The sequence below is a fragment of the Elephas maximus genome, chromosome 12 (assembly GCF_024166365.1).
Source record: "Elephas maximus indicus isolate mEleMax1 chromosome 12, mEleMax1 primary haplotype, whole genome shotgun sequence".
NCBI lineage: Eukaryota > Metazoa > Chordata > Mammalia > Proboscidea > Elephantidae > Elephas > Elephas maximus.
Window position 1 is genome coordinate 59,025,654 of NC_064830.1, and position 21,575 is coordinate 59,047,228.

General features: G+C 54.2%; 1 protein-coding gene across 1 annotated transcript; it reads right to left on the bottom strand.

Moving 5' to 3' along the window:
- Positions 1-7,545: 7,545 nt before the first annotated feature.
- Positions 7,546-14,181, bottom strand: HS3ST6 (heparan sulfate-glucosamine 3-sulfotransferase 6). Its single transcript, XM_049903895.1, has 2 exons — positions 13,462-14,181; positions 7,546-8,256 (listed from the first exon to the last, which is right to left on the bottom strand). Exons 1-2 carry the CDS (start codon positions 13,875-13,877, stop codon positions 7,641-7,643), a joined length of 1,032 nt encoding a protein of 343 aa, XP_049759852.1. The 5' UTR covers positions 13,878-14,181; the 3' UTR covers positions 7,546-7,640.
- Positions 14,182-21,575: the final 7,394 nt, after the last annotated feature.

Here is a 21,575-nt window from a genome sequence, read left to right on the forward strand (position 1 = left end):
CCTCTAAGGAGCATTCTGGTTGTACTTTTTCCAAGCCAGATTTGTTCATTCTTTTGGTACATTCAGTCCATGGTATATTCAACGTTCTTCACCAACACTACTCACTCATATGTCTCAGACATGCTGCGCTCTCCTGCCTAGTCCTAGTACAGGTGCTTCCCCTGCCCCAACATGGCTGGTTCCACCCCTCCAGGGACAGATAAATGATCTGCTCTCCAAGGGGCTTCCTGTCTGCCATAATAGCTCTCCCCTTCCTCTCATTCCCTGTGTCATCCCTTTGCTTAGTTCCTTCGAAACGTTTGTCGAAATCTGTAGTTTATGCTTTATTTTTTGGTTTGTTGTTGTTAGCTGCCATCGAGTCAATTTCGACTCATAGCGACCCCGTGTGTTATAGAGTAGAACTACTCCATAGGGTTTTCTTGCCTGTATTCTTTTTATTTTTTTTTTATTGTGCTTTAAGTGAAAATTTACAAATCAAGTCAGTCACACAAAAACACCTTGCTACATACTCCCAAATGCCCTCCGCCTAATGAGACAACCCACTCCCTCCCTCCACTCTCTCTTTTCGTGTCCATTTCACGAGCTTCTAACCCCCTCTACCCTCTCATCTGTCCTCCAGGGAGGAGATGCCAACATAGTCTCAAGTGTCCACCTGACCCAAGAAGCTCACTCCTCAGCAGCATCCCTCTCCAACCCATTGTTCAGTCTAATCCCTGTCTGCAGAGTTGGCTTTGGGAATGGTTCCTGTCCTGGGCCAACAGGTCTGGAGGTCATGACCATCAGGGTCCTTCTAGTTTCAGTCAGACCATTAAGCATGGTCTTTTTACGAGAATTTGGGGTCTGCATCCCACTCCTCTCCCACTCCCTCAGGGGTTCTCTGTTGTGTTCCCTGTCAGGGCAGTCATCGGTTGTACCCGGGCACCATCTAGTTCTTCTGGTCTCAGGATGATGTAGTCTCTGGTTCACGTGGCCCTTTCTGTCTCTTTGGCTCGTAATTACCTTGTGTCCTTGGTGTTCTTCATTCTCCTTTGATCCAGGTGGGTTGAGACCAATTGATGCATCTTAGATGGCTGCTTGCTAGCATTTAAGGCCCCAGATGTCACTCTCCAAAGTGGGATGCAGAATGTTTTCTTAATAGATTTTATTATGCCAATTGACCTAGATGTCCCCTGAAACCATGGTCCCCAAACACCCACCCCTGCTACGCTGGCCTTCGAAGCATTCAGTTTATTCAGGAAACTTCTTTGCTTTTGGTCGTGCTGACCTCTCCGTATTGTGTCCCATCATCTAAAGTAGTTCTTATCTACTATTTAATTAGTGAATACCCCTCTCCCACACCCTCCTCGTAACCACCATAGAATATTTTCTTCTCTGTTTGAACTATTTTTCAAGTTCTTATAATAGTGGTCTCATACAATATTTGTCCCTTTGCAACTGACTAATTTCACTCAGCATGCCTTCCAGATTCCTCCATGCTATGAAATGTTTCACAGATTTATGACTGTTCTTTATCAATGGGTAGTATTCCATTGTGTGAATATACCATAATTTCTTTATCCATTCATCAATTGATGGGCACCTTGGTTGCTTCCATGTTTTTGCTATTGTAAACAGTGCTGCAGTAAACATGGGTGTGCATATATCTGTTTGTGTAAAGGCTCTTATTTCTCTAGGATATATTCCAAGGAATGGGATTGCTGGATCGTACGGTAGTTCTATGTCTAGCTTTTTATGGAAGCACCAAATCGATTTCCAAAGTGGTTGTACCATTGGACATTCCCACCAGCAGCGTATAAGTGTTGCAATCTCTCCACAGCCTCTCCAACATTTATTATTTTGTGTTTTTTGGATTAATGCCAACCTTGTGGGAGTGAGATGGAATCCCATTGTAGTTTTGATTTGCATTTCTCTAATGGCTAATGATCGAGAGCGTTTCCTCATGTATCTGTTAGCCGCCTGAATGTCTTCTTCAGTGAAGCATCTGTTCATATCTTCTGCCCATTTTTTTAGTTGGGTTATTTGTCTTTTTGTAGTTGAGTTTTTGTAGTAACATGTAGATTTTAAAGATCAGGTGCTCATTGGAAATGTCATAACTAAAAAGTTTTTCCCAGTCTGTAGGTAATCTTTTTACTCTTTTGGTGAAGTCTTTGGATGAGCATAGGTGTTTGATTTTTAGGAGCTCCCAGTCATCTAGTTTTTTTCTGCATTGTTAGTAATGTTTTGTATACTGTTTATGCCATGTATTAGGGCTCCTAACGTTGTCTCTATTTTTTCTTCCAAGATCTTTATCGTTTTAGATTTTATATTTAGGTCTTTGATCCATTTTGAGCTCGTTTTTGTGCATGGAGTGAGGTATGCGCCTTGTTTCATTTTTTTGCAGATGGATATCCAGTTAGGCCAGCATCATTTGTTAAAAAGTCTCTTTTCCCCATTTAACTGTTTTGAGGCCTTTGTCAAATATCAATTGCTCATATGTGGATGGATTTATGTCTGAATTCTCAATTCTGTTCCATTGGTCTATGTGTCTATCCCAGGCTGCTTTGACTACTGTGGCAGTATAATAGGTTCTAAAATCTGGTAAAGTAAGGCCTCCTACTTTGTTCTTCTTTTTCAGTAATGCTTTACTTACCCGGGCCTCTTTCCCTTCCATATGAAGTTGGTGATTTGTTTCTCCATCTCATCAAAAAATGTCATTGGAATTTAGATTGGAATTGCATTAAATCTATAGATCACTTTTGGTAGAACAGACAGTTTTATAATGTTAAGTCTTCCTATCCATGAGCAAAGTATGTTTTTCCATTTAACGTAGATCTCTTTTGGTTTCTTGCAATAGTGTCTTGTAGTTTTCTTTGTATAGGCCTTTCACAACTCTGGTTAGATTTATTCCTAAGTATTTTGTTGGGGGCTACTGTACATGGTATTGATTTGTTGATTTCCTCTTCGATGTTCTCTTTGTTGGCATAGAGGAATCCAAATGATTTTTGTATGTTTATCTTGTATCCCAATACTCTGCTGAACTCTTCTATTAGTTTCAGTAGTTTCCTGGAGGATTCCTTAGGGTTTTCTGTGTGTAAGATCATGTCATCTGCAAATAGAGATACTTTTACTTCTTCCTTGCCAGTCCAGATGCCTTTATTTCTTTATCTTGCCTAATCGCTCTGGCTAGAACCTCCAGCACAGTGTTGAATGAGAGCGGTGATAGAGGGCATCCTCCTCTGGTTCCCGATCTCAAGGGGAAGGTTTTCTTTGCCTGTATTCTTTGTAGAACCAGATAGCCAGGACTTTCTTCTTTGGAGCCACTGGGTGGGTTTGAACCACCAGCCTTTTGGTTAGCACCTGACAGCAAACTGCCTGTGCCACCAGGGCTCCTTGCATTTTGGTTACTTGGTGGGTTTATCTGTCTCCCCCATGAAACAGAGGCTCCAGGAGGTCACGGCCATGCCCACCTTACTCACCTGGCACTCAGGTTATACTGGCCAAATGAATGAGTGAATGAATGAGGCTCTTTCAGCCACCGTCCCTTGAGCTGCCTCCCAGGTCTGCAGACCCCTCAGCAGGGGTCCAGCTGACTCTCAGCACCCTGACCCCTCAGGGGTGCCCTTGAGCTGGCTGGGAGAACAAGGCTGACATGCAGGAAATAGAGCAAAGTTAAGGTCAGGCCGAGAGCAGGGAGGGGCTCTGGGCGGCAGAAGTGAGGGCTTCCCAAAGTGGGGCCTGGTGATGACTGTGGGAGGCTGGTGGCTCCCAACTGCCTATAGGCTGCCTTCAGGGCTAAGGTAGTGGAAAGGGATTCACTGGAATCCCAAGGACCCCGTGTGTCCCCCACCCAACCCCCACTTGGGCTTGGGTTCCAAGGAGAAAGTGCTTATAAGTCAGCTTTCCCACTTCGAAAGGAAACTTCTAGAATGTGAGAGTCCCACAGAAATGAGCCACCAGGTCTCTGACATCAGCAGATCCCAGCCCCCACCTCAGAGTCTCCCCGAAAACAAAGGGGACAGGGAGGTCTCAGCAGGCTGCTGCGGCCGCTCAGAGAAAGACAGGGCTCGGATGCCATCCACAGCCCCTAGACGGTCCAGTTCAGGCCAGAGTCTGTAGGTTCTTAATGGGAACAAGAAGCCGGGATGGGGGCAGGGTGTAAGTGGGAAAGGGGCCCAGGCCTGGGGTGGGTGAAGGCTCCAGAGGGATTTGGTTTCATTTGGAAGGGAGCCTGGCTCTTTCTTCCCTCTCACATGGCAGGCCACCCTCCTGGAGCCCAGGAATGGATCATCTAAAGCTAGAGGAGCCACACAAGACAAACCATATGGGCTAGGAGGATGAGGCCTTTCCCCAAAGCAGCCCTTATCCTGGGGTGGAGGGGGCTCACAGGTCCCGCGCAGAGCCAGGCCTCCACCATCTAGGCTTCCCCAGAGGACCCTGGGGCTCAGCCTCCCCTCCCATACCTGGGACTGCCCTGAGCAGCCACCCTCAGGACCCTGGGAGGGGAGCTGGCCAGAGGTGCCACACAGACCCCAGCCCTGTTGCCTCTGAGCCCTGAGTCTTGGCAGGGGGGAGGGGTAGCCACCAGAACCCAGGGATCTCAGCCCATCCTCTGGGGAGGACAGAAGACAGCAGGCCCAGCCACAGCTGGGGTCTAGGGGTTCCCAGCATCCTGCCTGGACCTCATCCACAAGGTTGTGCCCCCAAGCAAGGCTGGGGGTACCTCCTGCAGGAGGGGCGAGGGCACCAGAGCAGCCCCACTGTTCCCTGCTGACGGGTAACAGGACACCCCAGGACTGGATGAACTGGCATAGGCTTTGCAGGTAGTGGTGGGGATGGCGCAAGCTGCCAGCCCTCTCGGGGTGTCCTCTCCCCAACTAGACAAGGAGTCATCATGGGGCAATGAGGAGGATGGATCCCAGTCCAGCCCCTTTCAGTCTCCAGCTTGATACAGGGGCTGGGGTGAGGGGTGCAAGAGGGAGAGAGCAGAGCCTGCTCAGGATTTCGGGTGCCTACTGTGTGCATGGCTCAGAGTGAAGCCCAGTGCCCTCACCTGGACCAGCCTGTCCATCCTGGGGGCAGGGAGGAAGGACCCCATGGGCCCCCAGCCCATACCAGTTGACCAGTGAACCCCTAAATTGCCCCCAGGTGAAACACAGCCTCCTCCCAGGCTCCTCCAAGCTCCTTCCTGGACTCTCAGAGCTATAAGAACCCTCACCCCACCTGTCCCCGCAGGCCAGCTGGGGCAGAAGCGGTGGAGAAAGGGGTCCCAATTCCCCTTCTCCACTGTATGAAACAGGAAGGGGGTAATTGAATCAGCACTTCTTGCCCCATCTGGAACATTCCAACATGGAAAACCCATTGAGTAGCTGGGGAAACAATTGAGGGACTTTAATTAAAGGCCAATGACTCTCCTAAGGAGACCTTCCCCCACCCCTCGAATGCACAGCTGTCAGATCCACATCTGCCCACACTGTGTTCTGAGGCACAGCTGGGCACCTCACAGGGCACTGGCAGTCAGGCCAAGTGTCCCCTGAGGGGAGGGGCAGAACGCTCTGCTCTTTGTCACCCTTTCTCCTCATTGCTTCGGGGCCTGCCTTCCAGGCAGCCTGCGCTCCTCCCCACCCTGAATCCAGAAAGAGTTCAAGGAAAGAAGAAGTGGGTCACATCCATGGGCTGAGGGAAGGACTCTAAGCTGTAGGGAGAAAATTAGGACTGCCCGAAGTGAGAGCTCCTCCACCTCAGCCTGACCCTTCTGTTGGGAAAGGCATCTGAGGCAGAGGGAACAGCATGTGCAAAGTCTCTAAGGTCAGAGAGTGCCTGGCCCGCGGAAGGAGCTGAATGGGGGCCAGTGTGGCTGGAGAATCGGGGTGAGGGGAGCTCTCAGGATGGGAGACAAGCCTGAAATGTTTCATTCAGGCATCTGGTCTTCATCCTGAAAGCATCACGGTAGGACATGAGGATTGGAGCATTTTAAAATAAAATAAAAAAAAAATAGTGAGCATTTTAAAATAATGGGATCTGGTTAATCTGAAATCATCCCTCCAGCTGCCCAGCAGAGAACTCGTAGGGGACAAAAGAGGTGATAGAAGGGTGAGGAGGGCGCTGCAGTTGTCCAGGCACAAGAGGGTGGAAGTTTAGACAAGGGTGGTGCCTGGGGACAAGGGAAAGAGAAACATGTGTGGCCCAGGCTGGGACTCGGGCAGGGGCAGGGGCTGTCCTGCCTTCCCTCCCAACCCACTGCCCAGAAGAGGCTGCCAGGAACTAGGGGCTGTGGGCAACAGCTATGCCTAAAATGAAGCATCAGACAGGGGAGGGTCAGGCCTCCAAATAACCCAGCCCGGTGCCCACTGCACAACAGACTTTCAGCAGGGAGCCTGTCCTTCTTCTGCCTTATCGTTACTTCTAACAGGGCTGAGCTCTTCCACGGCATCAAAGGTCTAGTTGGGGAGCTCGTGGGTACATCTGCCCACCACATTTCCACTGCAGTTTTGGGTGTGCTGGGAGGGGAGGCCAGAAGAGCCCTAGCCCTGCCCTGGCCTGGCTGGGCAGGGCGGGGCGTGGCCCAGTGTCCCAGCAGCTCTAGATCTACATCCACTGGGCCCAGACACTACAGGAGAAAGGGCAGGTCTTGTGGCGGCTGGAGACAGACTCTACCCCATCCCTGACGCACCAAGCCTCTTCTCGGCACACCCCCCTCAGCCGACTGGGGTCATGGGATAAGGGACAAGGACAGTGGCCACAGTGCCATGCTACAGCTGAACCTGGTAGCAGCCAGAAAGGGTGGTGGTAACTGACTGACTGGCCCTCCCCTGAGACTCCTCCCTCACTCTGTCCTAGCCCAGGGCAGGGAGCTGCTCAGAGTGGCTCAGGTGAAGTACACATCAAGGCCACTGCCTGGCCATGGACCTGAGGGGCAGCTGGTAACCACCTTGAAGGAGGTGAGGGGCTTCTGGGGATGGAGGCAGCCGGGCACCCAGCCTGCCCAGGAGTCTGGCCCAACTCGCTAGGAGCTGAGAGAACAGCTGGGCTGCAGATGGACGTCCATTCCAGCCCATCCCTGGAGGGAACACCCATAAACGCAGCCAAACTGGGGCTGCCAGGGCCTAGGGTGGGAGCTGGCCGCAGACAGGGTGGGGTAGGGCTCTGCTGGGAACCACTTGGAGAAGCACCCCAAATAGACATGGGGTCACTTCATACTCACTGGCAGGAGCCAGCGGCCACTGTGCACTGTTGTTGGGTGCTGTCCAGGCAATTCCAACTCATAGCTACCCCATGCCACAGAGTAGAACTGCCCCATAGCATTTCCTAGGCTGTAATCTTTGTGGGAGCAAATTGCCAGGTTTTCTCCCATGGTGCCGCTGGGTGGGTTCGAACCGCTAACCTTTTGTTTAGCAGCCGAGTGCTTTCGGTTAGCACCACCAGGGCTCCTTCCACTTCGGGTTCTGAATGGCGCCTCACAACGATTCACACTCTGTAGGGTGGGCTGGCTTGATTATTCCCTGGCTGGGGCACTCCCATCCCCACTGCCCAGCCTTCCAGGTCACATGAAGAATACCGACAACATTTTTTCCTCAAATACGTCACATAAAAGCAACCCACTCTGGCCAGTGAACAGACATAAATTAAGGTACCCAGGCATCCCTGGGCAGGACATGGGGCAGTCAGTCCCAGCCGAAGTCGTGGCCGGTCATCTGGTAGAACTTGCAGTTGAAGGGCCGGTAAAAGTCGTGAAGGCGCTGGACCACGGCCTCGGGCACGCGGGGGTGGGGCTGGCCCTTGGACTTACCCAGGCAGTGGGGCTGCCTGGCCCCCTGGGCCTTCTTGAGGCAGGGGAAGCCCTTCGTGGCATTGAAGTAGAAATGTTTGTCTGTGATGACCCGCTTGAGGCCCAGGAAGTCCTGCACTCGGCCCACCTTCCCAGCGGGGTTACTTACCAGGCACTCACCCCTGACGAATAGGAAGTGAGACAGAGGGAAGTAACAAAGCCAGTGGGCCAGGTGCTGGGCGTACAGGCCAATGTGCATGGCACTCCAGGCTGTGTCCACAGGGCCCAGGCCATGGCGGAAGGCCAGGGCACGGAAGCTGGGCAGGCCTGGCATTCTGGAGAGAGCCTGGGCATAGTTGGAGATGGCCCACGTCACGAGGTTGTGCACTACCACTATCAGCTTTGTGTCCGGGGACATGCCGTGGATACAATGGGGAGCCTCACATGTCACAAAGTAGCTAGGGGCCTTCTCCATGGTGATCTGCCCCTCCACTGTTCGAGGCATCAGGCTCCTGCAAGAAGGAGAGGCAGCATGAGAGGATGCCCCCTAGAAGCCCCCGCATCCCAGAATGGGCGTAAAGACCCAGGACTAGGCCCCTCTTTCTCCAGGTGGGAGTCCCTGGGTGGTGCGAACAGACTCCGATGTTGACCGAAAGGCTGGAGGTTCAAGTCCACCCAGAGGTGCCTCAGAAGAAAGGCCTGGCAATCTACTTCCAAAAAATCAGCCATTGAAAACCCTCTGGAGCCCAGTTCTACTCTGACGGACATGTGGTCACTGTGAATCAGAATCAACTCATCAGCAAGTGGTTCTTCAGGTGGGTGAGCCTCCCTTCCCCCTCAGGCCCACTTCTCCTAACTGCTTGGTTGGCAGCCTGGAATGTGGGCCATGAGTAGGCCACAGTGGGACCCAGACTGTAAGCTGCCTCTGTGCATTGCTGCTCCAGGGATAATAGGGGATGGTCCTCAGGAGGGCCCAAGACCCTCTTCACCAGGTCATCTGTCACCCCCTGCTCCAAATGCCAGCTCCCCTGAGTCCCAGCAATCCCCACCCACCAGACCCACCCCCACCCAGATGTAGACTGCACCCAACCCTGACCTGGCACCACTCTGACCCCTGTCCCCAAGTTCCGCAGGGCTGGCCTGGGCTTGCTATCCACAGGCTTTGCCCGCCCCTCCCCACACACAAGCCTCTGTGCTCTAATTACTGGAGGTCACATTTTCAATATGTGGCTGAAGGAATCCCCTAAATTAGGCCATTGACAAGTACCCCCACAGAGGATAGCCCCTGTACTCTTCTGTCTTTAATTACAGCCCTACTAACCCTCACTGAAGGAGCCCTGGTGGCCCAGCAGTTAAGCGCTCAGTTTCTACCTGAAGACTGGCAGTTTGAACCTACCCAGCAGCTCCACGGGGGGAAAAAGACCTAGCAGTCTGCTTCTGTAAAGATTACAACCTAGGAAACCCTATGGGGCAGTTCTACTCTGTCCTATACGGTCAATATATGAATGACTTGACTGAAACAAGTTTTTTTTTTTTTTTTTAACCTTCACTGACCTGGGCCCAGACTCGGTCTGCCACCTGCAGAGCCCAGCACATTAGCCAGAAAAGCTAATGAACACCTTGGAGGGGCCCCAGGTGCCAATGACGGGGGTGGGGTGCTGAGCCAATCCCAAGAGTCAGGGATCCCCAAACTCCTGACCCCAACCTGAGGAAGGGGAACCAGGCCCAATTCTGAGTGCCCAGACTGGGCAGGCCTGGGCAGCCTTAGCTGTGGCCCGAGGCAGCACCTTCCAGCCAGGTACTGTGAGGTAAAGTTGAGCAAGGCAGTGTGGGGCAGGTGCACCAGGGCCCGCTGTGCAAACAGCACCCAGGGATAGAGGAATGGAAACTAGGTCAAGAGAGACAGAGGCTGGCTCGACCTATACCACAGAGAGAATGCCCTGCAAGCCCCACCCAGTCCCCTCAGGACAAGGCAGGGTGCAGGTTCCAGCCTGCCTAAATGCCCTCTAGCCCCTGGAAGGCAGGGCCCAAGGCTCCTCTACTCCCTCAAACCCCCATGAACCTCCGGTCAGACCAAACACAGACTTTCACCTTGGGGTGCTTGGTTTGGAGGTGATGTCCGTGTGACAGGGAGGAGACCCGTGGCAAGAGTGACCACCAGAAGTATTGCTGGTTCTCCAGCCCCCACTGCAGAGGAAGGAGCAGGCAGCACAGGCTGTCATAGGCTGTCCCCCACCTTTCAACATGGCTCTGGGCAGGACTGGTCTGCAGAAGTCACAGGACAACAACCTCTTTCCCCCATCTCAGTGACAGCTAGCTGGAACCTTCCACCACCCACTCACACCCCATTGGACAGACAAGCACACTGAGGCTCAGAGACCTAGCAAGCAGATGTGCCGAGGTGGGAGACAGGTGGCCCACAGCCCCCCCACTCCTTCCAGGCCGACCTGGAAGCTGCCACCTGCAAGGCATCTGCTCCTGAAGCCTGAACCAGGTGTCTGGACCCCCACTCACCTCCTGCAGCTGGGAAATCCAGGTGGAGCAGTACCCACACTCTCCCCAGAAGCCTCAGGGGGCTGCAGCACCAGGCCTGAGGCCCAAGTAGGGCTGCAACCTGGATGGCCAGCCCAGGGACCCCTCTCCCCACAGAGACCCACAAAGAGAAGGGTGTGGGGACAGCTGGACAGCCAGTCCTCATCAGGAACACCCTCCCTCCTCTCAACCTGCCTCCTCCAGGGACCCTAATTGCTCCCACCTAGGACACTCCTCACTTCTCCCACCTCTTTCCACCTTGGACACACCCCTTTCCAGGCACCAAGTGACCCTAGGGCCCTCCTCTTCCCTTTCCCAGACTGGCCAAGTCCCATCCTGAATACATGGCACCCCTTGGCTCCTGCTGAGAGGGGGCGGGCCACAAGAAGTGTGGTGCCCCATGTTAGCACCGTACAGACGCATCCTCTTCAAGGAAGTCGGAGGGACAGAGAGAGGAAGAGAGAGGTGCTGGTGACCCCCGCTGCAGATGGGGGAGGGAACAGGGCTTCTAGGCCCCCTCTTGCCACAAGCCAGCTCTGAGATCTGAGATCTTTGAGCTCAATGACTTACCCTGTGCGGCCAGGCATGGAAGGTACAGATGGGCTTTGAGGGGGACTCCAGTGGGGAGGATGAGGCCCAGGACTCTGACCCCCAAGCAGCAAACATCTGAAGACTCTCCCGCTGTGCCTGCCCCATCTGGTTGGCATTTCCCTGCGGTTTCCATCCAGCCCCGGCGCCTCTCTCGCCTCCTCTCAGCTCCCTCCACCTCCCATCCCACACCTCGCCTGGGCCACATCCCATGGCCTGGGACCCAACAAAAAGCATTGACTGCTCTATATCCCAGTGCCAAAAAGGGTCTGGGGGCCATCCTATTCCCAGCCAAACATCTCCTCAGGGTTAGAGGTAAGGGGGGTTCCCACCCCCTACATACTCAGGCCCCCACTCCCGTAGTCACTGCTTTTGTGCTCCAGGGGGCCAAGGGCGTTCTCCTGCCTGTACCCCTCCCTGCCTGCTCTTGCTTTTCCAAAGTATTACAGTTCAAGACAGCCCACATCCTGCCTCCAGCGGTCAAAGCCCCCATCTGGACCAAGACCTCGGGATGTTTGTGACCCCAAACCTGGCACACAGGAGGAGCTCAATGAGTGAGTGAATGGTGAGCAAATGGTGTCTGAGTATGGGGCGGGGTTGTGAGGCACAGTGCCCAAGATGGACCCAGTACAGGTGGGCAAACGAGACAGGGAAGTTTTGGCAAGGTCCACTCTGAGCAGCTCAGGCCACGAGCCAAAGACACAGGAAGGGCTGTGGCACAGCCTGGAATGAGGTTGCTCACTCCCCAGCGGGAGCAGGTGCCTCAGGAGCTCATCTGGGGGGCACTGGCTGCTCCTCCTCTAAAATCTCCCCCAATCCCGCACCCAGAGGGCTCTGCACTCACTGGAGGCTCCATCTTGGGAGAGAGGCCAGACAGTGCCCAGGGTAGGTGGTCCTCCATGCAGCCTGGGAAACCGAGGAGGCAGGGGCATTTCCAGAGGCTGGCTGGAAGGACTGCAGAGGCGCAGGGCACCCTACGTGTGCACAGTCGGCACACAGCACATTCAGGCACACACACACCAGAGCCCAGCCAGTCCCAGGGGACACAAGGGCAAGGCACAGGCTGCCTGAGGACCTTAACCTTCTGTATCCCTTGCCCCCCCCCAGTAGACATGGGTTCTAAAAATGCTGAAGAAAAAACTCTCTTCTCTACATTCTCCTGAACCCCTACCTCCCCCAAGAAACACCACCCCCCACCAGGCCTCTGAATCTGAACCCATATCTGGGCCTGGCCCTGGCTTCCTCCAGGCCCCTCATCCTCCCCAGACCCCTCCACCAGAGCTGAAGCTGGCAACTGGGGGGTCTGGAAGGAGCTTCAGTATCCCCAGCTCTTAGAGAACCCTCTGAGAACTGACTCCACCCAGCATGAACCTCCCTTTGCAACCCCTCCTTAGCTAAGCTCCTTGCAGTGGAGTTCAGGGCACCACGGCAGCTCCAAGTTTGCACTGCAGATGATGGTGAGTCCTCAGCCCTCCCTGCCTTTTCCTCACGCAGCAGTGAGGGATTAGGGATGCTTCCCGAATGCCTGCCTGCCTGCCTGAGAGGTGGGCCAGCAGTCTCTCACTGGGGCCTGAGCTTGGAGGACACCGAGATTCAGCCAGGATGGGCGCATCTCCCCTCTTCCCACTTCCCCGGCACCCGCAGGCAGGAGCAACCCTTCAGGAGACAGGACCCCCTGTTCTCTCCAAGGTCTCTGCCTTTTCTCCAAACTGAGGAGTAGTTCGAATGTAAAAGGCTAAAATATAAATTGGGAAGGGTCCAGGGATGGTGTAAGAGGACCCGGGAACAGGGAAACTGGGGTACTCCCCTAATTCAGCAGGTGGCCTTGGGCAGGCCCTATCTGGGATGAAGGGGCTGCAGGGAGGGTAACTCACTCTCCTGTGCAGACCCTTATTGCCCGCAGGAGGAGGCACAGCCTCCAGCTCCAGGCCTTCGTGCCCGCCACAGTGGGGAGAGGCTGGAATGTGAACCCCACATTCCACTGCACCCCAATGCCATGCCGGGTGGGGGGCAGGGCGGCCCCAGAGCCACAAGGCATGAGGCCCGGGTCCCAGTCCCACCCCTTGCACTGGCTCAAAAGCTGCTTCCTCCATTCTAAGGTCCAGACTTCCTCCAGCCCCCCAGGACCACCGCGAAAGGCTCCTCTGCCGGCGACCAGAGCCTCGGGACGGAGAACACTTTCTGGGAGGTGACGGGGAACGGGGAGGCCCCTTCCTTGGGTAATTATCCCCACGTGTCCCCCTCCCCCCCCCACACGAACACAGTGTACCGGTGGAGGAAGGGCGACTGGGCACAACTCATTTCCACCGCTCCCCACCCGCCACGGGCTCAAAAAGACTTCCCGAGCTGGGATTGCACCGCGCCTCCAGCCCCCGCCTTGCTGAGACACCTCAGCAGCCCCGAACCAGAGCTTTCCAAGATTCAGGGACCCCCAGCCGGAGACTGCCCCTCCTTTCCGTAAAGTCCACAACTCCCCACCGAGGTTGGTCTCGGATCCGATGCCTTCCGCGGCCTCAGCGAGACACCAAGGCACACTAGGCCGGGCAGACTCGAGGGAGGCGCACCAAGGTCGGCGGGCTGGCGGGCCGGGCGCTCACCGGTACCAGGCGAGGCCGCGCTCGTAGCACCTGTCGAAAAAGTGGGGCTCGGAGCCGAGCGCGCGCGCGTCGGGGTGCAGCCGCAGGAACTCCAGCAACGCGCGCGTGCCGCCTTTCTTCACGCCCAAGATGAGCGCCTGCGGGAAGCGCTGACGGCCGTGGCCCCTGGCCACTCGCAGGCTGGGTACCCCCGGGCGGCGGGCGGCACGGGGCGCCGCGGGAGCCGGCACGGGGGCGCGGGCGGTGGACAGGCAGCGGCCCTGGACGGCGCCCAGGCAGTAGGCGCACAGCACCAGCACCGCCAGCAGCAGCAGCGCGCAGGGCGCCCTCAGTGCGGCCCCTGGCCCGGCCCCGCCGATCCTGGGTCCGGCCCCCGCGCTCCCGGCCGCGTTGGCCCGGCCGCCGCTACCTGCCATGGAGTCGCGCCGTGCCCAGGCCCCGGAACGGGGGCCGCAGGCGGGCGCGCATCCCGGCTGCGCCGCGCTAAGGCCACGGGCGACTCGGCTTCGGCTTCACTGTCTGGCCGCACAGCCTGGAAGCGGGCGCGGGGTGGGGCCTGAGCGTCCCGCCCTCGGACGCCCCGCCCTTTCCCGGGTCTCCTCCACACCTGAAACCGGCGGGCACCCACCGACATCTGGGCGCAGGAGTACATGGTCGCAGCCGCTCGGACAGTCGGCATCTTCACCCTTGCGCGCGGGCAGCCAGCGGCTGCAGGTCAGGACGCAGGGCGGTGACAGTCTTCGCTCTTGGAAGGTGATCCAGGCCCCTCCCGGACGGGGGCGGAGCGGCAGGTGCTCCGGCCCAGCCTCCGCGCACCAAGAGGGCCATGGACCCCAGGCACCCGGCCTGCGAAGGGAGAATCGGGCCAGGCCGGCAACCTCATGCTCTGAGAGGGCTCCCGGGGAATGTCCGCGGACATCTGGGTTGGGAATGAAGATGCTGGCACGTCCTAAACACTCAGGGCAGTCCGCCCTGCCATGTATCTGCGCCACAGCCCTGCACCGTGGAGACAGCTAGCCAAGTATCATATTAAAAAAAGATGAGGAAACAGGCTCAGCGAGAGAGGCGCCTTCCCCAAGGGTCCAGTGGGCGAGCTGAAACTCAGACCTAGGTCTACTGACCCTTTCTACCGCCCGACCCTGTCTGCTCGGCCTGGCCCACTTGCTATTCCCCTGGGGCATCAGTGACCCACTGGGACTCTGGAAAAGTGGCTCCCCGTTGAGGGTGAGGACTTCGGGAGTCCTGTGCTGGGGGCTGCAGAAGGAAGAGCCCCTGTCCTGCCCTCTGAGGGGCAGTGAGCTACAGAGCTCAGGGGCAACTCTCCATTTGGAGACTTGCTAGGCTCTGGGCACCCTGTAGCCTTACACACCTCCAGGCTTACCAAACCCAGGAAGACAGGAAGGGGGCAAGGCTTGGGGAGGGTGAGCATGTGCCCAGGGTCCCAGGTGGAAGTGGAGTTGGACCTGTGTCCTTTCTCTGCCCCTGCTGCAGTCTTCAGGGCTGCGCACTGGATGCCTGGAGGGCTCAGGCTCCTCGTCAGCTGATGCCAAGAGGCCTCTGCCCTGGGTTCTGCTCACTAACGAGTTGTTACTGGGTCTAATGGCATCTGGACAAGTCCTAGCAGCCTGAGACCCTCCGAGGGCCGGAGGATCTCTGTAACCCACAGACTTTCCCAAGCTCCTACCCAGGGCAGACCTGATTGGAGGGGCCACAGGCCGGGACCCCCAGCATGGGTCCCAGATGCCAAGGGTGCCTCTGCTTGTCAAGGCAAGCCTTGGCCTGGAGCCCCATGGGCGGCTTGTTGGCATGGCACTGTCTTGGCAACATGCTGGTACTCCTAGGGTCACAGGAAGTTCTGGTCTAGCTTAAAATGGGATTTGTTCCAGATGGGCTGGTCCACCTTAGAGCCAACCTGCAGAGGGCCCTACCTACCCTGCAGCACCATGTCTCAGCAGCCACCATTCAGGGCTCCAAGTTCCAGCATCCATTTTCCCCAGCTGGCCCAGCATCTCCCTGCACCAGCACCTCCAGAGTCATTCCCACTTCTTAACCTTTGCTCCTGCTGTTCCCTCTGCCAGGAATGCTTTTCCTTTGTCCCCCACCTGCTTGAGGGGCAAAGGACTTTCCAGGAAGAACTTACCAACAGGACATCAAACATGTTGGCGGGGGAGGGAACATGGGAGTAGGATTGGAAGGGGCTGTAAGGTCCAGGGAGGAGGAGTGCTTGGAGAATTTGAAGGCCAAGCTCTCCCCGCCCCGCCCCCCGCCCTGCTCTGACTGCCATCTGGCTCGCAGAAGAGAGCTAGGTGCAAATCGGGGACACCTTCAATGGCATCCATGGGAGACTGCTTATTTACTAGGGTATCCCCAGCACCTAACAAAGAGCCTGGAACCCAGTAGGCACTCAATAAATGCTGGTCTGTGGAAGAATATGAATGAGAGGAGGCATCAAGGGAGGCTTCCTGGAGGAGGTGATGGCAAGGAGGAGGAAAACGTTATCCCAGGGAGAGGAAACAGCGTGGATAAAGGCTGGGCAGCAGAGAGAACCTGGCAGGCGGAGGAACCAGGCAGAGCTCAGGCCCTCTTGGGTGTGGCTAAGGGAACAAGGCCCTGAGAGTCCACATGCCCATGGGTACAAGCCCTGCCCCACTTGAGTCACGTGGCCTCAGGCAGGCTCCTCTCACCTCCCAGCTTCTGGCTCCTCAGTGGAGACTTTATCCTGATTCTGAAGAGTATTTTTTTCAGTATTATCTTTCTTGAGATACAATTCACACAATTGTACCACACAATTCACCCATGTGAAGTATACAATTTAGTGGTTTTTAGTACATTCAGAGTTGTGCAGCCATCACCACTATTGAACTCTAGAATGTTTTCATCACCACAAAAAAACCCTGAGCCCATTAGCAGTCACTCCCCATTCCCCAGCAACCACTGGTTTACTTCCTGCTTCTATGAAGGTGCCTGTTCTGAACATTTCATATAAATGGAATCATATAATGTGTGGTCTTTTGTGATTGGCCCCTTTCTCTTAGCATAATGTTTCAAGGTTCACCCATGTCATGGCACGTATCGGAACTTCATCTCTCTCTACGAGCGTGTGACAGCCCATTGTACGGATGTACCACATTTTGTTTATGGCTGGACATTTGGGTTGTTTCCACTTTTTGGCTATTAGGAAGAGTGTCACTATAACATTTGTGTACAAGTTTCTGTATGCACATATAATTTCATTTCTCTTGGGTCCATGCCTAGGAGTGGAATTGCTGGGCCATATGACAGCTCTAGGTTTAACCTTTGATGAATTGTTTCTGCAGGTTAAATTTGGTAATTTCAGGAACTTCCTCTCCATGCTCCTTGTTCACAGTACTGCTTTCTGCACCCTCCCCAAGCCACACATCTGAGCAGCTCCTGTATGCTGAGCCTACCCCTCCTCGCCATCAAGGTCCAGCCCCCAACCCCCACTGCTCCCTCCTGTGCAACCTACAGACGGTGGACCCCCTTTCTGAGCCACTTGGTGAAAAGTGGTTTTGGGCCCTAAAAGGACTCAGGCCATAGGGCACATGGTGGGTGGTGTCCCTGCATCCTAAGAGGGTCACTCCTCCCTCTGTATGATGGAACCCCCTCTGACAAAAGGAAAGTTTTCAGCAAGTCCTCCTTCCTCAGCTGGTGTCTTCCGGGTGCCCATGGCTTTGAGGGTCCCAAACAGCCCAAGTGCAATTTCCCTATCACCTTGTCTGAACCCCCACCCAGGCAGACAACCAAGGAGAGGGTCTGTCTAGTCTGTCCATTCTCCTTATCTGGGACATCAAACATATGGCCAAGAGGAGAGGTTTGGGAGGGGAGATGGGGGATCGAGTAAACACTGTCTCTGAGGGAGATGGCAAGGAGGGCCACAGAAGGAGGGGACAGTTGGGAGGGGAGGTCAGGGGAGGCAGAGAAACCCCAGGAGTTGGGGGGGGCCACAAAGTCAGGAAGCAAGAGGGTCCTGCCGGGCCTCACAGAACCATGACCCTGCCCCGGCTATGTGGGGGAGCCTCCATGTCCCCTTCACTGACTGTGATTATTTATTTGTGGGTAATCTTTGAATCCCATCTGTCTTCTCCACATGCCCATAATTCCACAAGGGCCAGGGACCAGGTGAGGCTTGGTCCCTGCTGTTGATCTGTGCCTAACCTCCAGGGGGCACTCATAACTGTTGAGTGACTCTGTGTGTGTGTGTGTGTGTGTGTGTGTGTGTGTGTGTGTGTGTGTGTGTGTCGGGGTTACTCCCTCTGTGGGGGACAGCTGGCGCAGGTTTCACACACGTGGGGCCTCCAAGAAGTCGCTCCCCCAGAACCACGCCCTTAGCCCCCAGACCTACTCCCTCAACGGCTTGGGATTACTAAGCTGGTAAGAGGGGCAAGGGGAGGTGGCTGCACCCAGAGGGCAGGCCCAGCTGTCCTTGATTTGTGTAGGATTTTTCCACTATGGATGCTAGATTTCACAGCGCACAAAGAGGATGTGGTTCCCTCCAGGGAGGGGTCCCTGAGAGAGCCACCCCAGCCCACTGCTCTGAGCTATCCTCAGAGGAGGCAGGAGGCCATCTCTGGGGGCTGGGCAGACACAGCCCAAAACAATTCTAACAGCATGTGCTTTGGAGTAACTCCTGGCCTGATTCAAGCCCAGCTCTGCACCTCCTAATAGGTGACCCAGCCTTTCTGAACCTCACTTTCCTTCTTTATAAAACAAAGGTGATAGCAGCACCGGCCTCAGATGGCAAGCTTGCCCAGCTTCCTGGAACCTGGGTCTTGTTCCTGGAGATGAGCTGAGCCTGAGAAGGGCCATGAGCTGGCCAGGGTTTGAGGGGCAGAACAGATTCCCAGGGTCACAGGGGCCACAAGAAAAGCTTCCCATGGGCAGGAATGAAGAGGAATGAGAACTTCTCTAGCTCAGGAACCACCCTGAGCAGTCACACACTGAGGGACCAAGGGACCAAATGGCCACTGGAGTCCAGGGTGGAAGGGAAGCCCAGGGCCAACAAGCTGACTCTACCTCAGGCAGACCTCACCTGGCCCTGCTGTCCCTCTCCTCCCAAGCGCCTCCCGAGCTCGAGCATGGCTGCCAGCACTTTGAAGCCCAGAGCAGCTGGTAGACATCTTGGCTGGAGATAAAATGTGATATAACATGAAGCCCAATCCTAAACCTTGGATAATCTCCAGGGTTTTACAAGCAATGAGTCTGGAGACAGGTGCTGGGGGCATGAGGACTAAGGCTGCCAGACAGGAGGGCCTGAGGTCTGGGGGTGAGGGGTTTGGACAGAGGGAGCTTGCCTGCAGGTAGCCCCCAGCCCCCTCCCCAGCAGCCTCCCCTTCAGTCTGCCACTGGAGCCCCCTCCCTCAGCTTGTCTTCCCTGTGCTTCTGGCCCCAAGCTCGGTGACCCGAGCCTGATCGCCCAGGTCTGCATCCCGCAGACCACAGACACACACTTGGAAACATGCAAGGCACACCAGCCACCATCTTGAGGTTGTACACCCTCCAAAGGAAGTGAGCAGTAGGCAGTGAAATTGGACGTGCATTCATTTGATGCCACAGTATGTGGCCTCCCACGGGCTCCACATTTTGGGAGAGGAATGAAATGATGAGATGTGGGTACCACCTGTGGGGAGCTCTGTGACCTCGGGTGGATGAGACCTGCCGGTAGGGGATGGCAGGGACGCATCTGTTCAGATGCGCAGGAGGCCCACTGAGGGCCCCTGGGGGTGGGAGGAGAGCCACTGGGCAGAGTCACCAGGAAAGGCTTCTAGAATGATTCTGGCTCTGGGAAGGGGGATAAGGAAGTTGAAGAATAGCAAACTCCAGGAGGCAACAACACTAGGAATATTTCTAGAATGGAGCATGGTTTGCTCAGAGGGTTGAATGCAGGGGTGTGACAATAAAACAGCATAATTATGATAAATAATGCTGCTATCAATTTATGGAGTGGGAAATCAAGCTAGAGAGCCTGAGTTGGCCGCGTACAGAGCATGCAGGGCCTGTGGGAACCACTCATCAGCTTATCTGTCTGATATGTTATTAGGTGCCATCGAGTCAGTTCCAACTAATAGTGACCCTATGTACAACTGCGTGGATCATAACAAATTATGGATAACATTTCAAAGAATGCGAATTCCAGAAAACTTAATTGTTCTCATGAGGAACCTGTACATAGATCAAGAGGCTCTTGTTCGAACAGAACAAGGGGATACTGCGTGGTTTGAAGTCAGGAAAAGTGTGTGTCAGCATTGTATCCTTTCACCATACTTATTCAATCCGTATGCTAAGCAAATAATCTGAGAAGATAGACTATATAAAGAAGAACAGGGCACCAGGATTGGAGGAAGACTCATTAACAACCTGCGTTATGCAGATAACACAACCTTGCTTGCTGAAAATGAAGAGGACTTGAAGAACTTACTAATGAAGATCAAAGACTACAGCCTTCAGTATGGACTACACCTCAACATAAAGAAAACAAAAATCCTCACAACTGGACCAATAAGCAACATCTTGATAAACAGAGAAAAGATTGACGTTGTCAAGGATTTCATTTTACTTGGATCCACAATCAACACCATGGAAGCCGCATTCAAGACATCAAATGATGTGTTGCATTGGGCAAATCTGATGCAAAAGACCTCTTTAAAGTGTTAAAAAGCAAAGATGTCACCTTGAAGACTAAGGTGCACCTGACCCAAGCCAGGGTGTTTTCAGTCACTTCATATGCATATAAAAGCTGAACAAAAAATAAGGAAGGCCAAAGAAGAATTGACACCTTTGAATTATGGTGTTGGTGAAGAATATTAAATATACCATGCGCTGCCAAAAGAATAAACAAATCTGTCTTGGAAGAAATACAGCTTAGAACAAGGATGGCAAGACTAACTCTCACAAACTTTGGACACTGTCTTAGTCATCCAGTGCTGCTATAACAGAAATACTACAAGTGGATAGTTTTAACAAAGAGAAATTAATTTTCTCACAGTCTAGTAGGCTGGAAGTCCATATTCAGGGTGTCAACTCCAGGGGAAGCCTTTCTCTGTCGGCTCTGGAGGAAGGTTCTTGTATCAATCTTCCCCTGAACTAGGAGATTCTCTGAGCAGGAACCCCAGGTCCAAAAGATGCACTCTGCTCCCAGCGCTGCTTTCTTGGTGGAATGAGGTCCCCAACTCTTTTCTTGCTTCCCTTTCATCTCTTGTAAAATGAAAGGTGGTGCAGGCCACACCCCAGGGAATCTCCCTTTATATTGGATCAGGGATGTGACCTTAGTAAGGGTGTTACAATCCCACTCTAATCCTCTTTAACATAAAATTACAATCACATAATGGAGGACAACCACACATTACTGGGAATCATGGCCTAACCAAGTTGACACATATTTTGGGGGGACACAATTCAATCCATGACATTCTACCCTTTGGCCCCCAAAAATTCATGTCCTTGCTACATGTAAGACACGTTTACCCCATCAAATAATACCAAAAGTATTAAATCAACTCTGAGTCTAAAATCCAAAAATTCCTCTTCATCTGTGAAATCTAGAATACAAGTTATCTGCAGAACAGGCACAAGCTGACATTTCCGTTACAAATAGGAGAAATTGGAGGAAAAGAAAACATAACAGGCACCAAGCAAGTCAGCAGAACACATTACATTAGCCCTCAAGGCTTTGAAAATAATCCTGTTCTCTGAGACCATTTACCCAAGAGCCCTGCCCTCCAGACTCCAGGTACTGGTCACACTCTCTGGATTCTGAGTGGAGGCCCCTTGGCCCTGGGCTTCAGCTCCACCTTCCAGGCCCACTGGCACAGCAAGTCTGCTCCCTTGGCTTTAGACACATCATTCTCCTAGTCCATCTAAGTGGCAACTCCACCCTTAGAAACACCAAAGGCCATGGATCCACCCTTTGAAACCCCTGAGGTTGTGACCATACCTTTTGAGACTGAGGCAGCTCAGGCTTCTTCTGTTCCTTGTCTCTTTAGCTTCTGTTCTTTGTCTCTTTAGCTCCTGGTATTGGCCCCTCAGCTCTGGGGCCTCATGTCTGCGTCTGCCCAGCTGGGGCAACTATTTCAAAGCTCAGTAACTCTGTCAATAAG